We start from the raw sequence: 22,626 nt of genomic DNA on the forward strand, positions 1-22,626 counted from the left end.
TAAACAATTTTTATGCTAGCAATAGCATGTGGCATGAATAGTGGGATGAATACTGTTTATTGAAACACCAAAAAGCACTGGATATAAATTTGTGATATTAAAATACCCTATTTAATGGAATTCAAAATTATATACAAAAAAACAGATGTGCCAATTTTAGCTATTAATTTTAATATTTGACAAGTCATTTTTTTTTAATACAGTGATTCCTATATCAAGAAAAAATGAGTCAAACAGATGAAAGACCAAAGTCAGACATTATAGTGAGTACATAGCAAAAATGAATCCCAATTACATGGTTTATTCAAAACAGAATCCATAAATTTCTTAAATACTCTTAGAAAAATGTATTTAACAATTGAATTTATATTTGTTTTCTATATGTTCTTTCTAGAATATGATTCAAATACCCGAGTTCTGCTTTTTTGGGGTCTTCCCTTGATTTGTTAATTTTATTCTGTAAAATATGTTGAGGCCAACAACATTGTTTGTTATTTGAAGTATCTCACTTGTGCAATTTATATTAGTTCTTGAGCCATAATTCTCTCATATTTATTGAGATAAGCTTCGACTAGTGTTTGTTAATTAGTGGCATGAGAAAGTAATGAAAAACATTCAACATTTTCGGTCATTTTTCAGTTTATAAGCTTTAACTATATAGGCCTACATGTACCGTATTTTACGGACCATAAGGCGCACTTCATTTTTTTTTTATATCGATTGTGCACCTTAAAGCTGGTGCATCTAATGTATGGATCAGGTAATGGTTTATAGCCTATACTCAAAACCAGTATTGCTTCAAAAACCATTCATAGCCCAATGCGCCTTATGTATGAATAAAAATTCAATCTAAGCCATTTTTTGACAGTGCGGTAGTGTTCATCATGGGCAGTGAAATACAGATTTGTGCTAAACTCTTATACTTCATCTATTCCAGAAGAATATATTGAACTTATAGGATCTATAATTAAATGTCTGAAATAAACTATTGGTTATCTCAGATTTGTGGTTCTTTAAAACAATTCAAAACTTTATTGCTATCAATATTTACAGCATATACAAAACTATCATATTCTTATATTTATTATAATGTTATGGTATGTATATCATTGATTCATGATACAAATGATCAAGACGGCACCATGTTTTTGCTTGCAAATAAATTATTGCTTCATACATTATTGATAGTTGCTTTGTCTGGCAGATTATATTCATACAATATTATTGATAATTTTACACATGAATTGTATGAAGGATCCCATTGTTCAATTCATTTTGATTTGTAGGAATTTTTGTTCTGAATAACGTAAAACATAAGAATCCGCCTTTAGTACGATAGCTATTGCAGATATGTCTCTCTTATTGTTATATATACACACAGTGAAAATGCATACTCAAATCAAGACGTACATGCAAAGCATTTTTGGAAGCTCCATGTCGAAGGTCACTGAATCCACAATACTGTATTTTCAAGTTTAAGAGCATGGACATTTCATTGACTGAATTAAAGAAAATACCCTATATAAATATCTTATATTCTCACATACAAGCGGACCCCTTAAAAACATCCCTAAAACGGTGAATTTATAAAAAAAAAGTAGCATATATAAGCCAACCCTACAAATCATAATACGCTGTACGCACCTATCACAGCATGGGATAACTTAGCATGGTTCGAGTTGTAGCTGTTTGGAATTAAGTTAAGCATAATATCATTTCATTTGAGTGGGATCTGAGTTATGCGCTTATGGGCCAACCCTTCAGTGCGATCAGAGTTATGTGCGAATAAGTCGAATTCTTAGTTAGGCAATTTTTTTTTGAGTTTTAAACTTGGCTTTTATGCGGGGATATACGGTAATCACAATCTTATATGACTGTTAGTATTCAAATTTGTTAAAATGTTCAATTATTTTAGGAGGATTCACTTCCCCCAGAACTCAGTAGTACTGTGAACAGGAAAACTAACAATTCACCAGTCAATGATCAACCACCTCCACCATACAAATCTTTGAATGATATCAGCCCACCTGGAGACAAAAATGGTATGAGTAGGATTATTTTCTTTTTTTTGAAACTCGGAGTACATTTACAGCAATCAGAGGATCTTTCTTAATGTTTTACAGCAATTTTTGAGTACTGGAAAAAAAAAATTTTGTGGAGTTTGCACATAACAGATTATATCTGATTTAAGTTCTCACATATTAACAATTTATAAAATTGTAAAAAATAAGAATATACCGGTACTTCACTGGCAAATTATATTTTTTCAGTTACCACCCGTTTTTCTCAAAAATAATACCTACCGTAGCCTGAATTTTGAAAATGATTCCGGTATAAGTTTCCCCTTAAAATAAGACCTAGTCGATAGCAAGAAATTTCTCCTACATGTTTTAAATGATGCGTAATCACCCACTGTTTGTTTAGCAGTTATTTTGCATAAAACATGTTATAAGTATACATATCGGTTTTCATATTTTGTATATTTGAAAATGAGGAAAGAAAATAAAAGACATCCCCCCAAAACTAAGCCTTAGTGCTATTTTTCGAAAGAAAATTGAAATGAGACCCTGGCTTTTTTCGGGGAAACACAGTTTTTGTATTTATCAATTCTACATCACAGTTTTTGAAAAAACAATTGTATTCACATACGTAAAAATTTAAGTATCATTTACAATAGGGATTAGTATGATTATATTATTTAGTTCTTACTTTTTTGTAGATGTAGTACGCCCGTCATCATTACATGGAAGTAGCAGACAACCAGTTCAACATGATGATACAGCAGTAGAAACCCATACTGTTCAGGTAACATATATTCAGTTTCATAACTGAAATTTGTACTGCAAATTCGTTTTGATGATTCTTTCTCCATTAAAATTGCTTTTTTAAGGATTAGGTTCTTCAAAATATTACCAATATGAAGTCAAATATCGGTAACGAAAATCTCAGTGAAACTTTACAGACTGTTAAGAATACTTGGTATCATATGGTGAACCACGGCCTCTTGTACGGTTACCGGTTCATGCCGGGTATGGGATTAGTTAGCAAGTTTTTGTTTCAGATGCATGGACTTCATGGTGGATAGTGAACCACCCTATGGCGGCGAGAAGTCCAGAAATTCTTTGCACATAATTAATCCCGCATGGGATTCGAACTTTCGAACCCATGCAGAGTAATCGGAGGTGCAGTGGCAAGCGTATTTCTAATGCTTAGCACGATGGGCCACACCGTCGAGAATCGGACTTCCAATTTTAGGTAGTTTAAAAATATGACTCTGGCTCCAGCGAAAACATGCTGAACTCTGCAGACCTAGGCATCACAGTCATGATTTTATACTGTGTTTATACAACACATTTCATATTCTTGATTGAATTTTTATATTTAAAATAGGTAAGTGGGGGTGGAGATGCTGATTCATCTCTTGAAGAAGTTGCAGAACAACAACAAACAACAACGGAATCAGAGAATGAATTTTCTGAATCAATGCTTGCTGATCTGGATGATTTGATTAATCAACCACGTTGGGTTGTACCTGTTCTACCAGGAGGGCAATTGGAACTTCTGCAGAAGGCTGCTATTAAGTTGGTAAAATCAGGTACGAACTTCTTAGGTCATTACTTTATGCTGAGATTTTATATGGATAATTGTGTGCAATGAGTAAGACGAATTACAACATTGAGTAAATTGGACTTTTAATAGAAGGTAAAGTAAGATATCAAAAATATGTGATTTTTTTATACAATGCCCATCATGCCTTTTGCTTCGAACAAGGCTATGTGCAAGCATCAACTATTATCCAATAATATTTAAGGAGCTACTTGAGGTATCTAAGGCAGGGTTCCACAAACTGGGGTTCGCGGACCCCTGGGGGTCCATGATGACTGCACCGGAGGTCCGCAACGATATGAAATGAGTCTGATCGATCTTTAAGGATTTATTTTAATCAAAAAGTCGTTGCGTCTTTTTGTTGAGCGTTGAGGATGAATACCGGCATCCCTTGCTGTCAGAAAAGGGAATTACAATTCTATTGCGTTTTACAACAACATACATGTGTGAGGTAGCATTTTCAGCTCTCACCAATATGATGACATATTTACAGGCCGAAACTTGGGGGTACTTCAAAAATAAGATTTACAAACAGAGGTCCGCGGCCCAAAAAGTTTGGGAAACCCTGATCTGAGGAGCTTTTCGAGGAGTCTTTCCGGTTTGCCAATTTATTATACCCTGGGTGGGGTAGAGGGCATGGGGTTTGGGAAGACATGGTAACAGTGTTGGGAGATCTGATAAGCAGATCACGGACTTGAGTATCATCTAAAAAGCCAGTGTTCATAAATTTATATAGAATAACAAATTTAATCTATATCAGATTCAACTGTTGATAATATTCTTAATACAACCAAATACTACAATCAAATAAACGACAAAAAAATTATTATTACGCAATGTAAAGTGTAGTATTGTACATTGAAAACACAGCTTAGACAAAATAGCAATCCAAATATACAAGGTTTTATAGTTTTTTTTAGTTTATTTTCCATCTATTATTCCAATTATTCATTTGATTAAATATTTTTAGGTCTCGATACCAAAAATGAAGCTTGCCAAAGATTTTTTCGTGATGGTTTGACAATATCGTTCAGCAAAATTTTAACAGACGAGGCAGTGAGTGGATGGAAGCTCAATATCCATGTTAGTATTTTACTGCTTTTGTGTTTATTTTTATTACTGTCTTCTTTGTTTATCGGCGATATTCATTTTCAAGAAAATGACAGTTGGAACATTCATTTTAAAGAAAATGAATATCGCCGAATATCTCCGATTTTCAAGAAAATGAATATCGCCGATAAACAAAGAAGACAGTAATAAAAATAGATGTTCATTTTCAAGAAAATGAATATAAGCAGTTTTTTGTTTCGTTCTGGATTTTTGTATATGGTGCCCTTGATCGCGCCTCTTGCTGCGTATAAGGCACTGTATGAGCATTCACTGATATCTAGCGATATATAGCAGTGGTTCTCAAACCGAGACCACGATACGTTTTTTTTAGATTTTTTTTTATTAGATACCGCCAATTGTTACGTCGATATCACAGTTTAAGCACGTGTGTATTTGTAACAATTCAGATCGGTATCTTATTAACAATTCGGTATCCTAATTATACATACTGATATCGGCTCCTTGCGGGCGCTCCCCTCCCACGGTCAATTTCGGTAAATTTGGCAACCACTGATATATAGGAACCTACTATTTTTGGAAGAACCAGAATCTTTACCGTTTGGCGCTGCCTGCTCAATTCATTACACCTTGGTTGAGGTGGTGGACATAGGAGTTTAACCCGAGATGTGTAACATGCGATAGCAACACAGTTAAGTCTAACGCTTAATTTAAAAGAGATCATGTTGTGCTTGTCTAAATCGAATTTTAAGTCTCACGTCCACAAATTGTGAAAAGAGGAACCTTTGGTTATTTGTGATCACTTAGTTCTGCATTTTTATAAATTTAAATAAATAATCTGCTTTTTCTAAAATAACAATCTTGAAAATTGAAACGGCCATTATTTCATAAATGATGAATTTCATTTTTTTTTATATATATTTTCTATAAAAACCCTAGATTAGAATGAACAATGAATTTAAAGCTATTTCAAGTAATTCAAGAGTCCACACAACAGTTTCTGTAACAGTTGAATAATGTATGTCTGAGAAAAACTGACCTTGATCAGACGAAACGTTACATGATTTTATTTGTGTTAGTGTGCAGCAAGACTCTTGAATCACTTAGGATTGTTATCTCTACTCTTGCTACAGCATCCTTGCAATATATGCATACGGATCCACCGGCACAAAAGCATAGATGAAGGATAAGTAGTTAGTCCATAGAAACCCAATCGATAACAGAATTCTGAACAGACTCGATTTTTAATTTTATCCAGTGAATAAAAACAAACGTCGGTTTTACTGACACCATATATGAATTTCACTTGGTGTTACAAACCTCATGAATAGATTTATGTATAATAGTATACTTTCAATATAATGTTCTATCTGTGAAATGATGAGTAGAAATTCTCTATGGTTCGCTGAGAACATGTTAGGCTGATTTTATTCCATCACATGAAAAAGGTTGAAAACTGGTGCTATAAACAATACTTTTGACCTATGTTTTATGTATACTTTAAAATGTCAGCAAATAACAAGCAATTTAATAGGAATCGGATCGATATTTTATGATTCACTCATACAGTCCAAGAACCACTTCCACAAACTATGAAATGTTTGTATGCATGTTTTTCCTTTTTTTATATTCAGAAATGTATTTACAATAATGCTGAACTTCTGGTTGAACTTTGTGTTGCAAAGTTGAGAGATGACTGGATGCCACTTCTTGATTTACTAGCGATGGTTTTCAATCCTCTCTGCAAGTTTCATATTTATAATGGGAATCGATCATCTTCCACTGATCCACCTGGTGGCCAAGTTAACCCTGACGAACTGTTTGCAAGAACTGCAGATTCAAGACAACCAAAGGTTTGATGTTCTTTTTATAAGACAAGAAAAATATTGTTATCGTCAAAGCTGTGTAATTGTGTCGGCAGTCGGCACAGTCTTAATACTTTGTTAGGGATTCGCTGAGTGATCAAGTCCATAATGTTGAAACAGTGTTTTATAAATTAATCAAGCGCAGTCCATTTAATCTCTGTGATTAAAAATATTGTTAACGCCAAACATGTGAAATTGTGTAGGCAATTGGTACAGTCTAAAATACTTTCTTAGGGATTCATTGAGGGATCAAGTCAAATGTTTTTGAGACGGTGTTTCAGAAATTAAACAAGTGCAGTCCATTTAATCCCTGAGATTAAATAATTTTTTGTGTGTTGATTTGGCCTGTTTTTATGTGCGGTCTTGGTACAGATGGCGCTGATATTGGGGTATTTATTATAATCGGCTGACCTACAGAGTAGCGAATAGCTTGGCTTGTTATAAGAAAATCCAGGCATGACTGCATGATAATAAACTTGCTTATGTTGTTATATATTAAGTCTTCATTGTTATAAATCTTGAATTTCTTAGCCTCGTCGTCCATACTTGTATGTAATTAAAACTGTTTTTTTTGTACTCCGCGTTTCAAGTGTAAACATGGATCTCCTTCGTTTTTAATCCATGAGGCGGAATTCTATTGAATGTGGTTTTATGGTTTTTGTATTGCGGAATTTTCAGGAAATTGTTTTGTCAGGGATTTTTATGTACCGTATATATCCAATGCTTTGTAAATCCTTTCTGGTATTACAAATCAAGTATATTGCCTGTTTTGGCTGTTGAATGACGTAAAATTTTGGTTGCAATTGATATGTCAATTTTCAAATGTAGACATGTTGTATGAATATATGTTATGTATTATTTCGATCTACGTTTGTTGCTGAGGAGATTGCACGGTATTCTTTGAATATTGAAAATGTATTCGTTTTCATTGAAAATGGATTATTCAAATTAGTAGTGTATGTTTTTTAAGAATTTGATTTGGTAATTTATTTTTTTATACGTCGCTTTTTCATGCTGTTTGCTTTGAACAAAATCCTGTATATATGTACGCTATTTATTAGTAGGACCAGAAATTTTAGGGTTCAGCATTGCCTACCCATTTTGTTTCACCCCGGGTAATGTGTTGGGAATTGGATTTGGACCTGAAATGTGTAACCTGCGATGCCAACATGATTAAGGCTAACGCTATAGAACTACTAGGTCATCACACCCAGAGCCAGGGTGGGGTGAAGTTCGTATTCCCTCATTTCAAAACGTAAAAAAAACATTCTTTATCATACATAGCAATTTTTCGTATCTTAAAACGCTTGTTAGACCCACAAAACTCCGGACCCGCTAGCTGTTATGATCTAACTTGGCAATTTGAAATTTCAGAATCCCCCCCCCCTCTTTGAAAATTCCTGGTTACTCCCCCCCCCTCTTTGAAAATTCCTGGTTACTCCCCTGACCCCCCCCTCTTTGAAAATTCTTGGTTACTCCCCTGACCCCCCCCCCCCTCTTTGAAAATTCCTCGTTACTCCCCTGATCCCCCCCCCTCTTTGAAAATTCTTGGTTACTCCCCTGATCCCCCCTCTTTGAAAATTCCTGGTTACTCCCCTGATCCCCTCCCCCCTCTTTGAAAATTCCTGGTTACTCCCCTGATCCCCCCCCCCCTCTTTGAAAATTCCTGGTTACTCCCCTGATCCCCCCCCCTCTTTGAAAATTCCTGGTTACTCCCCTGATCCCCCCTCTTTGAAAATTCCTGGTTACTCCCCTGATCCCCCCCTCTTTGAAAATTCCTGGTTACTCCCCTGATCCCCCCCTCTTTGAAAATTCCTGGTTACTCCCCTGATCACGCCCACAAATTGAATAACAACATTTCATACTTTAACAATGATAGCAGTACCTGAGCACCAATTTGTCAGAATATAGAAATACATTTTTCGATTGACTTCATTTTTTTTTATTGTTTATTAAGGGCTGGCTTGTCGATCTTGTCAATAAATTTGGAAAGTTGGAAGGATTTAAAATTCTTTTGGAAAGATTTGAATCTGGAACTGCACTTAATCTTGCCATTATCTATGCACTTATAAGGTAAGAACAATGTCTGTACATTTTATTTCATTTGATGTTGGGTGTACGTGCAATACAGCTACGTACTTTTTAGTCGTAGCAACTAAACTGCTGGGTTGATGTGGTCCGAGTCATCTGGATGAAATTTCTCACATGGGTTATCCTTTTGCCCTAGTACTGTGCGTTTCACAGAAGGATTGTTGAAATTGATGTTTTGTTTCCATGTCAGCAGCGAAAATATGCGCCGGTTGATGGAAAATTTCTAATTCAACACAATTTCTAGCCATTTTCTTGAAAATCAAGCCGAACAAGCAGTCTTTTATTTCGATAGCCCGTGAACTGGGGTAGCTTAAGAATTTTAGTGAACATGTTTCAATTATTAGGCGCAATATACCTTACTCATGCAAGAATGCCGACTAGACGCGCAGTGCTCAAAAAGAAATGGCTGTATTGGTAATCCGATCACCACCGTACGCGGCCATTATAAGTTTGCAATTTGCAAGGATGGTAACGGCTTCGAGGAGGGCACCTACCGGCTTGTGTAAAACAGAGAGGCAGCCATATCATTCTTCTTATCAGGTTACCTCCATACAAATCATAGGTCATATCAAGTTACTTCCATATCAGAATTCAAACTCATTGAATATACATTGACGTTGCTGTGTTCCGTTATGAACATCTCTTAATAATCCAAATATATTCGATATTCCTCATTGGAAAATATTATTTTAGAATGTATTCAAGAAAGTAGAATCTTCAGTTTTGATCATCTTTGCTTCAATTACATATGATTTACCAAGAATTCCTATATTTCTAAAAATTTGTTAGTCTGGTTGTTCTCAGACTTTTATGATCTGTGGCCCCCTTCTAACGACAATATTCTGCTCTTGGATATAAATACCTAGCTGCATTTCTATCAGTTCTTTTATTCACCACGTTCATTAACAGTGAACCCAAAAAATGCGCTCTAAAAATGAAACAGATTATTAATCTAGTCTTTGCAAATTGTACCTAGTGAAGGCTGTGATTTTTGCCCCCCAGAGAACATCTTCTCAGATGCTGTGTTATTCCACTCTATCTCTTCTGATTTAAATTTTTATCAACTGATCTTATCTTATCAATTTTTTCAGACCATTTGGAGAAGTGGCAGATCTGATAACTCCTCGCACTGTGCAGACGTATCTGGTTCCAATCACTAGAATAATCATCAGTTGCTTAGAGGGATTAACTGACGATGAATTGAAGAAAGAAGCAAGCAAAAGTGAACAAAGAAATGACACCCTTTCTGCCGTCATCAAATTTCTCAGAAAACTGATGGCTCGTTTACCCACGGAAGATGGGGAAATCGAAATTCGTTCTCTGGAGATGTTCAGATTGAAAATGATATTGAGGTTGGTTTGGAACTGGGATTCTAGATGTCTCATATAAATACCACTGTATCGAAATTACTGTTGTTGAAAATAGGCAATAATTAGAATTACTGTTCTTTATTATTGAATTTGCTTTTTCAGCACTGACGGTAATATTTATCATATATCATTATTTTTTTTATAATAGATTAATTTAGACTATTCCAAGAAATGAATTTTTGGTGAATAATTTGTTAATTCTGGTATACCAAACTTAATAGGCCACTGAGGTCATTTGGTTTGGTCATTTTTGAGGTCGGAAAATTAGCTCCAACCATCAAGTTATTTCTTCTCCATTCTTTCTCTCAGCTAGACCAGGGTTTCCCAAACTGGGGTCTGCAGACCCTTGGGGGTCTGTGATGACGTCACGGGGTCCGCAGCGATGTGAAAAGAGTCTGATCGATTTTTAATAAATGATTTCAATCAGAATGTCATTGCATCTTTTTGGTTGATCTGGGAAGGATATTCATTACTGTCAGAAATGGCAGTATGATGATAAAAGACAGGTCGAAACATGTCGAATTGGACCGTGAGAAGCAACCTCATCCATCACATTAATGTCGTTTGTGTTGTAAATCGAACATTATCCTTCCACGTTGGTTATGCACATAAATTGATACGCCATAGGAGGGGGTCCATCAAAAATAAAATTCACATAAAGGGGTCCGCGGCCCGAAAAGTTGGGAAACCCTGAGCTAGACTATTGGACATAATTGTTCGATACTGGAATTTTCTTACAATCGCAGATTTTGAAAATAATAGACATCAATAATTCTTATATTACTTTTCAGACTTCTACAGATTCCATCCTTCAGTAGTAAGATGAATGCCTTGAATGAAGTAAATAAAGTTATAAACAACGTATCGTATTACTCAGCTCATGCTCATAGAGATGAAGAAGAGGAATGGCTTACATCTGAAAGAATGGCGGTATGTACCTTTGGAATAAAAAGAACTGTATCACAATCAAGCATGTATATTCATAATTCAGGAGTGTCCATATTTTATTTTATTCAGTGTTGTTTTCGAATTGTTTTTCCAAATTTGCTTAATCATAATTTAGATAGTTTACAATTTTTTTACTTAGGCCGGCCGATTCCACCTTATTATGTAATACAGTCGTTTTCTATACCATTTTCTATACCACTAGAGGGGTGTAGCTGGGATTTTCAAGAGAGAGCGTTTAAAATCATTTCTGGAAATTTCTATTAGTTATGGAAAAAATTGATTTATTCTGTGTCCCGGAGAAAATTCATTTATTCTGCGTCCCCACAACAACAACAAGATCAATAACAATGATTTTATTAAAACGATCTATATGGCTTGTTCCATGTCCAATATCATGGACAGTGTTGCAAATTTTGAAAACATTTATTTTTACTTTTGCATCTTTATTTATTCTTGCATATTTTGTTAGGAATGGTTAAAAGAGAATCAAGTGCTGTCTATTGTATTACGAGACAGTCTTCATCAACCACAATATGTTGAAAAACTTGAAACCATTCTTCGTTTCGTCATCAAAGAAAAATCACTTTCAATGGAAGATCTGGACAGTATATGGGCGGCCCAGGTGAATTCATTTATTCCTTTGTTTTGTATTTAGGATTGCATCTTGTAAAGTCAATAATACATTGTTTTCGATGATTACAACAACAATATATATATATATATTATGTTGTAGTTTAGTCCTATGACTATTTTTAGTCATGTGTGTGTTTGTCCATATATACAAATGGAAACACTAGTAGTTTTTTGTGCGTATTTTTAGTGTTTACAAAAGTGCAAGTTTGTTATATTTTTATTATCATCATCTAATTCTTTTGGATCACTTGTTTTTTCGACATAGATCTAAAAGTTATTGATTTTATTATTAGTAAATTTTATTGTTTATTTGGTATTGTGTCTATAAGTGTTGCTCAATAGTAGTTGTATATGTGTGAAGTATCACAGCATAAAAACTTGGAAGCATCTATTTTGCTTATTAAGTAAAGCCACACCTCAGTTTCAAAAATCGCTGTTGGCAAACAAATAATAATGTTCAGATATATAATAAAGAAATAAATGTTATGTAAAAATAGTCTAGTTGTAATTTAATTTTGCGGTGGTATAAGCACTACGTGCCATTCAGTGCAGTATTTGAGTATATCCTTGGGTAATGAGATTTCATGAAATTTATGTTTTACAAAATTTGGGACGCTTGGAAAAACGGCTGGAAACCACTGACCCAAACTATCATGCAGGCAGTTTTATTGCGTTTTAAAAAGAATGAAATATTATCTCACATAGATAGTATTGCTTGTTCTATTTCTGTTCTTCTCATCATAGTATTTTCTTACTACAAAGCCTGTATGTGATATTATTGTCCACACATTATTTTTATAGTGTGTATTTTTACATTTCTAGTTCTTGAGGCTTTAACTAGTTGCCGCTGATATGTTAGTTTCAGAATTTAAAAAAAAGACTGCTTCATTCTATTTAAAAAAATACTTTAAATATTACGGGGCAACTGCACGACGACCAAAAATGTTTATTTGAATCGGAAAATTCTGATTCGAAATTTGATTCTAAAATGCAATATTCGAAACTTACATTACATTACTTACATTACTAGTAGCCACTGATATGTAAAGCATTACTATCTTACAGGAAATTTTTCTATTCGACATTGCAAAATCAATTTATTACATTCAGAGCGAGATGTTGACATTGTGCGAGACTTGCGTGCGTGACTTGTGCGTGGCACTAGACATTATGCCCACATTTCTTCCACGTTAGTCCACAACAGCTCAGGATTACTATTGGGTCTTAATTGAGGCTGTCTTGCGTTATTAGGTTATTCCTTTTCTCCCATCCTGTTTCTATGCCATTTCTCCTATCCTGCTTCAAACATGTTTGTGTTATTTCCATTAAACTAGTGATTGGAGTATTTGGATGTATTAAGTCACACTTACATTAGGTTAAGTGTGTTATGCTTCATATGTGAACATTGGATTTAGACAAAGACACTTAAGTGGTGATCTGTAAAGAATCTGCCCATCAGACTTCCAAACAAGCGCTGAATTTTAACAGTTTTATGATACATTTTACAGGCTGGAAAACATTCAACCATTGTTCAAAACGTTCACGAATTATTGACAAAGCTAGCATGGGATTTTTCACCAGAGCAACTTGACCATTTATTTGAACTTTTCAAGGTAAAATCTTCCTTTGTTATTTAAATGTACAGGAGTTAATATTACTTCTCTTTTTATGGATTTTGAAACGATGTATTCAGTGTATCATGTTTACTCACTCTTCAAATATTCTCAATAAAATGGTATTGTGTGAATTATTTGTGTGTAAATAGAGAAGTTGTTTCACTATCAAATCTGAATATTATATCATAAATCTCTTTAGAACCAAAATTAAAATTGACTTATAAATGTTTTAATAAGGTAGTTTTCCTTCCAAGGTTTAACACAACCTCAAAAAACTAACAAATTTAATGTGTAGCAGAGATGAGTTTAATGAACTGTAATGAACCAAAATTGACTTGTGTTTATTGCACAGGATTTCATTTTGTTTTATCACTTGATATACAATAACCATGTTTTGTCTCATATGCTCTCTTACACAAAAATTCCAGGAAAGACAAATCAGAGCGTCACATTTTTTAAGCTTTGCCATTATGACCAACGAACAAGACTTACAAATCTTACTATGCTTTTCAAATTTATAACTTACAAATTGAAATCCTATTTCAAATAAATTTTTGGATGTTCAAATTGATTTGCTCAAGGTATTCGATTTATCGCAAACCGTAATTATTTAAATACGTTCTGGTTACCAGTCCATATCGGATGTGGTATTAGTCAGCCATTCATTTATTTCAGATTCATGGACTTGGTTGTGGAGAAGGTCGTAACTGACCAGCAGTTACATGTAATCCTCTCGCACATAAACCTTCAAGGAATTCGTATATGCAAATTAGGGTAATCATAGTTGCAATGGCAAGCGTATTTCCAATACTTAGCAAGATATGCCAACCAACGAGCCAAAATAGTTTAAATTTTTGTTATTAGGAATAAGACCTTCTTTCAAAGTATAACTTGATTATTACTAATATCAGATTCTTCAATTTTGTTTCCAATGTTTGTATATAATTTGCAGCAAAGCTGGGAAGGAGCAAAAAAGAAGCAACGTGAAACATTATTGGAATTAATTAGAAGATTAGCGGAAGATGACAAAGATGGCGTCATGGCTCACAAAGTTCTCAATTTATTGTGGAATTTGGCTCATTCAGAAGATGCTTCAACAGAAATTATTGATCAAGCACTCACTGCACACAAGAAGGTAAACTTCATCAAATTTTCATGTTTTTTCATGCTGTTGTGAGTGCACGATTGTAACCATATATGATTATAGGGTATAGATCTGTAGTCCACACCCCACCATACTCTGGATGTGAGATGTGCCAAACTGTCAAATCTGGTACCTTTTCCTTAATTGGTTGCTTGTACAGAGCGTTGTTCAAAAAGAAGATTTACAGCATATCCTCGCATAAAAGCCGACCCACTAAAAACAGCCCTTAAAAGGCGAATTTATAAAAATTTGCTGTCATAACGTAAACACGGCTAACAAGCAATCAATCATGTGCATGGCCAGCCAATCATAGACTATTATTGCTGTCATAGGGTAAACATGAAAGCGATCACATGTATGACAACCAACCACAGACTGTTATCGCTGTTATAGCGTGCCGTGCGCTGCTTCGCATGTGTAAAACGACAAGTAATTTAGAAAAGCTTTCGTGCTGGTAGAAACATTTGCATAATATGTAGGATGCTGTAGCACCGAGGTCAAACTAGCTAACGTTACTGAAATACATTTTGTGTCAATGTGCTGCAGAAACACTCTTGATCGTATCTTGAATATGTTTACCTCAGTTTATTTCGTTCCAATCAGAGTCACTGGTGTATGGCTGATCGAGGGTGGAAGTCGATGTAGGTAGTTAAATGACATATTTAAAAAATTTAGATTTTGGACTACAGTTGTACTCAAGACAGAGATGGACAGAAGAAAAGATGGATTACAAAAGCTATTGACGAATTAAAAAATGACAACTGGGTCATTCCTGCTCTGAGACAAATTCAAGAAATATGTCAGCTGTTCAATGAGGTAAGGTCAATTTTATTTTACAAATATTTACATTTCATTTTGATTTTCGAACGGAATGCAATAAATGTCCGAGTACATTTGATGTGTTTTACTGATTTTAATCTTATATTTATAAGAAGATTTTCTTATAAATATGAGATTAAAATCAGTAAAACACATCAAATGTACTCGACCATTTATTGCATTCCGTTCTGATTGAAATTTCTGTATTGTACAGATTGAAATTTCTGTATTGGGGGTTGTGTGACTATCAGCATATCTTTTTTTCATGTTTTTGTACTTTTAGAGATATAAAGGGGAACACTGAGAAAGACATAACATAATGTTTCTTCAAAAATAGTTTTACCAATTCCTTGCTAAAACATGACCGAACTTTGTCAGTCATAGTCAAATTATTTATCTGTTAAAGCTATTTTTTGTCCGAAAAAATCTTGCTGAAACTTGGCCTTTGGGGGACAAGATCCTACTCTTTAATTATTGTTCTTGATCATTCGGACATTTCTGTTACTGTTTCAAACTCAATTAGTGATTGCAAAACTTATTAATAAGTTTTCATTCAAAAATTATCATGTTGAGTAATTCACGTCTTCGGATGATACCACAAAAAAATTTCAGTAGTATTTCGAGAAATATAGAACAAACTGTGTAACTGTTTAAATTGACCGTCATGCGTTCTAAATTTAAATTCAATGAATATACAGGATGTCCAAAGTGAATGAAATCCATTAATTCGTTTACCATTTATTACTAAAACAGAAGTTGTTAACATTTTCTGTGATTTCATATAACGAAATAACAATTTAGTACTGAAAATTGGGGCCTTTATCTAGATTTTAAGGTTTATTTAAATGCATGCTTGTTTTAATAGTCTTGATAGAATCTAACTCCATATAAGTTGTGAAACAAAAAATTTTTTTTTTTAATTTCCAAGTCATGGGATTTTAAAATATTGATTGTTATCTATACTATAACTCTTATTTAATCTGAAAAATATGACGTAGGGTTAGAATATATGGTTAGAATCAACATATTTATTAGCAATTTTGTTGGATTAAATTATTTTGGGACATACTCTAATTTGGTTTTTATGTTTTCTCCGTCGAACATGGCTCAAAATTTGATATATAAAGATAGTGTTTCAAAATTCATTTGTGGTAGTAGATTATCCGGTCATTTGGAATTCCTTGTGTAGGCTATACTATTACTCTAATAAGATACACTTAGTTTAATTTGTTAGGTCACTAAAATATGCCAATGTTTGTCATTAAGTACAACGTATCATTGTTTAATTGTGTTTGACGTACATGTTGAATTTGCACCGAAAAAGTAAATAGAGAGTCTTTATATATTATGTACCAGGCAAAACCCCCAAATTCCCCTTAGTAAGCATTTACCTTAGGATTCATTATCTAAATTGACTTTCTATTTATTATTGATAGATTTGATAATGTAGGTATTATTATCTCGTTTCGCAAGAAATTCAAAATTTTATGCCGATAAATGTATTTCGATATATATTTATATACTTAGATTCTAAAGATTATATATTTCATATATTGAATCACAATTGCTCATGAAAATCTTTTTTACAAAATTGTACTTCTAGTTTTCTGACTTTTATAAATCTGTTTTATATACCCCAACATTGATGCTGCTCTGATCTAGTTATCAAGCCAGAACAGTAAAAACTTCCCAATATCTATATTAAGTAAAATTCAAAGGTTTTGCCTCACACTGTCATGAATTTGTGCTGTAACATTCCAATGTCCAAAGTCGAGACTTTTTCAGACAAGCATATCAAGATTGTGAACTGCTTGTCTGAGAAAATCTGACTTTGGTCAAGTGAATTGTCACAAAATGACAGTGTGATGCACGACTTTTTAATCATTCAGGATAAGATAGGATTTACCTATTAATCCCAGAGGAGAGGAAAGTGATAAGACGATTTAATCATTTGGCGAACCACGGCCTCTCATCCGGTTACCAGTCCATGTCGGTTATGAGATTAGTTAGCCATTTATTTGTTTCAGTTGCATGGAACAGTGGTTCTCAAACTTTGATGATCTGTGGCCGACCCTCTTTTGAAGTCACAGTTTGAGAAATCCTGGTTTAGATTCTTTCAACTCTTGCTAACAGTCAGTGCAAATGGATTCACTGACAAAAAGACTGAAAAATAGGAAGAGTAGTTAGGTACATGCGGCTCCAATCAACCGTATTCTCTATATCTATTTTTTCTGTTTAATTCTAGAACTTTCTAACTTATCTTTGCAGGCCCCACAAAATTATCAGCATGTTCATCGTAATCAGCATGTGTTATATCGACATAATGTTATTTCCAATTTACAAGATACTTATTCTATGGTTACCATGGTTGCAACTAACTTGTCTTCATATCTACAATTTTCACAAGAATATTTAAGAGGTATGAGGACTTTTTAAGTTGTCTAAATAAATCTCTGTTTTTAAATATTTTTGAAATGTAAATAAGTGTTATAAACTAATACCGGTAAATTATATGTGAACCTGAAAGTGAAACATATGCTATAAAACTAGCTGCATATTCATCTGAAATTTTGTAGATTTTAAAAGGAAAAGCTTATTTTAGTTTCAAGATATTAATTTTGTCTGTTTGAAAACGAGCAAAAATGTTTAAGGAATGGATGAAATCGATTCGACTTATATTTTCAATTTTCATATTTTAATTTTTATTGGATATAATCTCTAAAACCTTGTTTTGTTATTTTTATTCAGAAAATCCTGATTATGATCCACAAACTGTACGTCCTGGTAGTCGATATACCCACATTCAAGAAGTTAACGAGCGACTTCATTTTCTGAGATTTCTACTGAAAGGTAATTAACATTGTTTGGTTATATTGGCTGAATACAATGCTTGCCAAACTGTGTATTGAAGTTTGTAAAATATTGATGAATTTTCTGAAAAATTACTTCTAAAAATACCTGTGGTTGAAACTTTTTACGAAATGCTTAAATCATTTAAAAGTAAAGTCGAAAGAGAAATTTGTCTGACTTTTATCAGACATTACGGTACAATTTGATATTTTCTGTACGCAAGTATCATATTTGTTAAATGTATTTACCTATAAATAACAAGAGAGCGATTCTCAAATATATGGAGACAAAGTAGGTATGCTATCTGTCACAGTAGTCAACCGTTACGGTACCACAGCCGACCACCAAAATCAACTTACGCGACAGGGGATTTTTAAATTTGATGATCTCATCGCACACGAAAAATGTTTCTCTTAGAGGGAAAATTTTTGAAAAAATAAAGTAAAAGCCTTCCTGCGAAAAACACAATATTTTAAATGAAAACTACTTGATCAACAACAAAATAATAACAAAACGATCCAGATGTACATTTTGTGTATACCTTATCTTTTTCTTGTCATAATTTAATATTATTAAAGCGCAATTTTTTTTTTCAATGTGTCATGATTCATCTTACGAAAAGTAAATGCTGCATGAGTTTGAAAAGTTTGGGAACTGTCTGGTTTAACTGTAAATTAGAAATATTTATATAGTGAATTTTTTTTACAAATTCAGTTCTATAATCATACCATTCTGTCCATATTTAGGTACTCCCGTAGTATGTGTACCAGGTTAGGCCATAATAATTTTATAACGATTTTCCTTATTTTAGTTCTATTATGAGTTCGGGGACTGTCTGTGTCAGCCAAGTGAATATACCCCCTGCCCATAGGTTTCAGTCCCTTTACACAGCTTGGGTAAAGTAGGCGAACAAAATTACTTACCTCCATATTAGTACACATGCTTCTGGAGCCCATATTTGTCTGTGTATATGTTATTTGATCTTTTTAACAATAAAAATTTTTCTAATCATTTCTAGATGGACAACTGTGGTTGTGTGAACCACAAGCTCGTCAGATATGGCATTGTCTTGCTGAGAATGCAGCTTACGTTTCTGACAGAGAATCTTGTTTTCAATGGTTTTCTGAATTAATGGGAGAAGAACCTGATCTTGACCCTGAAATTATGAAGGTTTGTTGTGGAGGTTAATGTTGATTATAGTATACATTGTTTTTCTCTTTGAATTGTTTCAAACCACTATGAACTATTATGACTGGAAATATCAGAATCTTCCTCACCGCTTGTAAATATACAATATTAGGTATAATCTGAATTGGAACTCATTAAATGAACAACTTCGAAAAATCAATGTATATCTCTAGATATTGTGTGATTGAGATATGTAGAAAATTTTAGTTACACACTGTCATAGTTATTTTAGGATCTACATTCATCCCACCTGTAACAATTTACAATTATTAATTTTTAGGCATTCTTTGAGAACAATATTCTCCAGCTCGATCCTTCTCTACTCACTGCTCATGGTATGCTTTGCTTCGAAAGATTTTTCAAATCAGTGAATTGTCGGGAACAAAAGTTAGTTCAGAAACGCCAAAGTGGATCAAGTTTTATGGTCGATAATTTGGAACTTATCGGACTTGAATATTTGTGGAGAGTGAGTTTTTGTGATTTTATATTCCCTACTCTAGTGAATCAATTAATCTAATAATATATAACACTATGAATGTAATAGATACGTCCTGTCAATTCAAAGCTGATACTGTGTTATGATGGATACATGAGGCTTTGTATCTTATTTTCTCTTAGTTGGTGCATATTTGTAGCACACTTGCAAATTCAATGCTAGAAATATTTGGTTGCTTGGATCTTAATTGTTTCCCTTTTTCTCAAGGTTCTCATGAATGGAACTGATGAAATAGCTGGGAAAGCCATTGAACTTCTGCAGGAAACTTATACAAATCTTGGACCACAATTACGTACTAATCAAGCTGAAATTCACGAGGATTTTGTACAGTCTTGTATGGATAGATTGAAAGCATCTCTGGACACTATACAAAGTAAGATATTATAAACTATTCATGAAAATAGAATTTATAATATAACTAGAATGAATATCATTAAATTCCAATTGATGCAAATTTAATTCAATTGAGTTTGTTCAAGATTTGAAAATGTTTTATTAGAATTATCGATTCTACAGGAAATGCCTTATTTTTTAATACAACGTTTATCCATTCTTTTCATTTTGAAAATGAATCTATATGAGCCTCCACTGAGCTACTATTTTTGATGGGTGAAGTGGTGGGCACGGAATGTAAACCCAAGATGTGTAAGCTGCGTTGCCATCACAGTTAACTCCCAACTATTTTGTTTTTCCAGTTCTTGTGACCGACAAAAGTGTTTCGAGCGCTGAAAATAATCCCAAGATTAATTTTGAAACTCAACGAATGATTCGAGTGTTGACTGTTTTGCAAGAATATATCACTGAATGCGACCAAGAATTTATGGGAGAAAGAACAATGTTGCCGACACATCGTGCATGCAGAGGATATAATATTGTGCTCGTTATTCGAGTCGCTCTACAGTCTCGTCAAAACGATGAATTTGAAGTTTGGACGCATTCAAATGCAACTCTCGGTTCTGTGAGGTCAGTAGTGAGAAACGTACATCAAAATTTTTTTGTTTGTTTGTTGATCTCACGGCTGAGGAACTGGTTTGGGGTCATAGTTGCTCTGAAGCCACAGTATATTCAATTAGTGGCTCCAACTCATCGGGTATGGGATTAGTTAGCCAATAGCCACCCTATGATGGCGAGGAGTCCAGCAATCCTTTCGCCCCACACAGGATTCGAACCTGCTAACCCTCGCAGGATAATCAGAGGTGTGGAAGTGTATTCCTAACATTTAGCACAATGTGCCACACTGCAGAGCCATGGTGAGGCATGAAATAGATGACGAAAAATGTTTTTCAAGTACTTTAAATTTTTGCTATTAAATTGTGTACTTATATTTAATCCAGGAAGCAAATTTTGAGTCATTTCAAGAATGTAACAGCAAATAATACAAATGTGGAAATGTATGTCAATGGGGAAGTTCTACTGAATGAACATGACAGGAAATTGATCAGCAATTTACCTTTGAAAGATAGAACGGTAATTTGGATAAGATTTTATTTAGTTGTAGTTTATATTACACTTTATTGAACTAGAGTATTGAATTTCATTTCGTTTTCACAGATTAAAATATTTTATTTTCTGGTTGTTCAAGTTTGATCCAAAATATATGTGCAATATTTTATTCATGTGATGGTTCGAAAGATTTACTCTGATTTTGAATTGATTTTTTTGATTTGGAAGATATATGTTGTAACTATACCTTTCATGACCACACTTAGTTAATAAAAATTGTAAAAAAGTTATTGTTATGACGCCTAACATTATTTGTAATTATCTGCTTTTTCGTTTGTCATAGATTTTATAATGTGATATTATATTATTGTTGCCATGTTGTATCTTAAAAAGGGTTGGTAAGTTTGTCTACCAGTAGGAAAAGAATGTTGGTTATCATTTATGAAAGCCATGAGTTCGGTGACTGGTTTCTGAAACACTTCATTCTTCAACGTGATAAAGATTTGGTTTGTCTGATTTGTCAAAGCGCTATAGCAGTAATAAAGCAGTACAATGCGACACTATTTTATAAAACACTCTGCTAGTTACGATAACTAGTCGTTCGATAGTGTCATCATAATTTTATGTTTTTGCCCGTCACAATAAAAACACGCACACTCCTGAATCCTTGATATATCTGATCATAACTAAGCATATTTGATACTTTTTCAATAAAATCTTACATTTTCTATATCATCGTTCACACTATCTACTTTCAGCATGTATCTGTGAAGTTGGTTCCAATCAAACCTTCATCTAAAAACAAGGATGTTACGTCATCACCGGACTCTAGTTCTGATAGTTCAAGATCTTCTCCTACTTTTTATCTTGCTTTACATGAACCTAATCCGGAAGTAGAAGCTTTGTTACCTGGAGTGGTAAGCTTGACTTTGTAGAATATTTTATGTAAATTAAAAAATTTGAGTAATAAAAAACGTATGCTCGATTTTCGTAGGACAATGCATGATTTATCAATTTTGGTATACATTTAGCATTAAACTTTTTGTTATAATTCAGTATTGAAGGTATTCAGTATTGCTTGGTGCTTTTTTCAAGTGACCTGAATTTAAAAAAAAAAAACTTTGGACATTATTAAATATTAAACGACATCTTTAATGATTGCAATATTTAATATCGATACAAAACAATCATTTTTACACAAAATTTATTTTACCAGAAAATACCTTTTTGTTTGATAAGCTTTGTAGGGTAACGATACTTCTTAAAAATAGTTGCGTCTTATAACCCGGTGAGCCCTATAGACCGTAAAATCCGGTATGCTTGTTTTATCCTAGATCATGTCGAAGAAGCCAAAGTATGCTCAATTCCTATTCCAAGTTGCTGATCTTGGATGTGAACTTGATGTATCAGAGTTACGTGATGGGGCTCGTAATTTACTTCAACTTATGCCTTGCAATGAAGGAACTGTACAGAATATTCAGCAGGTTTG

General features: G+C 33.7%; 1 protein-coding gene across 1 annotated transcript in view; it reads left to right on the plus strand.

Moving 5' to 3' along the window:
- Positions 1-22,626, plus strand: part of LOC120328987 (ubiquitin carboxyl-terminal hydrolase 9X-like) — a 53,455-nt gene that overhangs the window by 212 nt on the left and 30,617 nt on the right. Inside the window, exons 2-23 of the mRNA XM_039395585.2 lie at positions 204-263; positions 1,916-2,042; positions 2,720-2,805; positions 3,391-3,595; positions 4,577-4,689; positions 6,309-6,527; positions 8,497-8,612; positions 9,722-9,982; positions 10,792-10,930; positions 11,418-11,570; positions 13,090-13,194; positions 14,150-14,332; positions 15,017-15,157; positions 17,429-17,579; positions 17,909-18,010; positions 19,029-19,180; positions 19,479-19,664; positions 19,902-20,067; positions 20,390-20,657; positions 21,029-21,161; positions 21,896-22,054; positions 22,472-22,621. Coding sequence (XP_039251519.2) covers positions 225-263; positions 1,916-2,042; positions 2,720-2,805; positions 3,391-3,595; positions 4,577-4,689; positions 6,309-6,527; positions 8,497-8,612; positions 9,722-9,982; positions 10,792-10,930; positions 11,418-11,570; positions 13,090-13,194; positions 14,150-14,332; positions 15,017-15,157; positions 17,429-17,579; positions 17,909-18,010; positions 19,029-19,180; positions 19,479-19,664; positions 19,902-20,067; positions 20,390-20,657; positions 21,029-21,161; positions 21,896-22,054; positions 22,472-22,621 — 3,354 coding nt within the window. The 5' untranslated portion in view covers positions 204-224. The remainder of the gene's footprint in view (positions 1-203; positions 264-1,915; positions 2,043-2,719; positions 2,806-3,390; positions 3,596-4,576; positions 4,690-6,308; positions 6,528-8,496; positions 8,613-9,721; positions 9,983-10,791; positions 10,931-11,417; positions 11,571-13,089; positions 13,195-14,149; positions 14,333-15,016; positions 15,158-17,428; positions 17,580-17,908; positions 18,011-19,028; positions 19,181-19,478; positions 19,665-19,901; positions 20,068-20,389; positions 20,658-21,028; positions 21,162-21,895; positions 22,055-22,471; positions 22,622-22,626) is intronic.

Source organism: Styela clava, chromosome 7, assembly GCF_964204865.1.
Source record: "Styela clava chromosome 7, kaStyClav1.hap1.2, whole genome shotgun sequence".
Classification (NCBI taxonomy): domain Eukaryota; kingdom Metazoa; phylum Chordata; class Ascidiacea; order Stolidobranchia; family Styelidae; genus Styela; species Styela clava.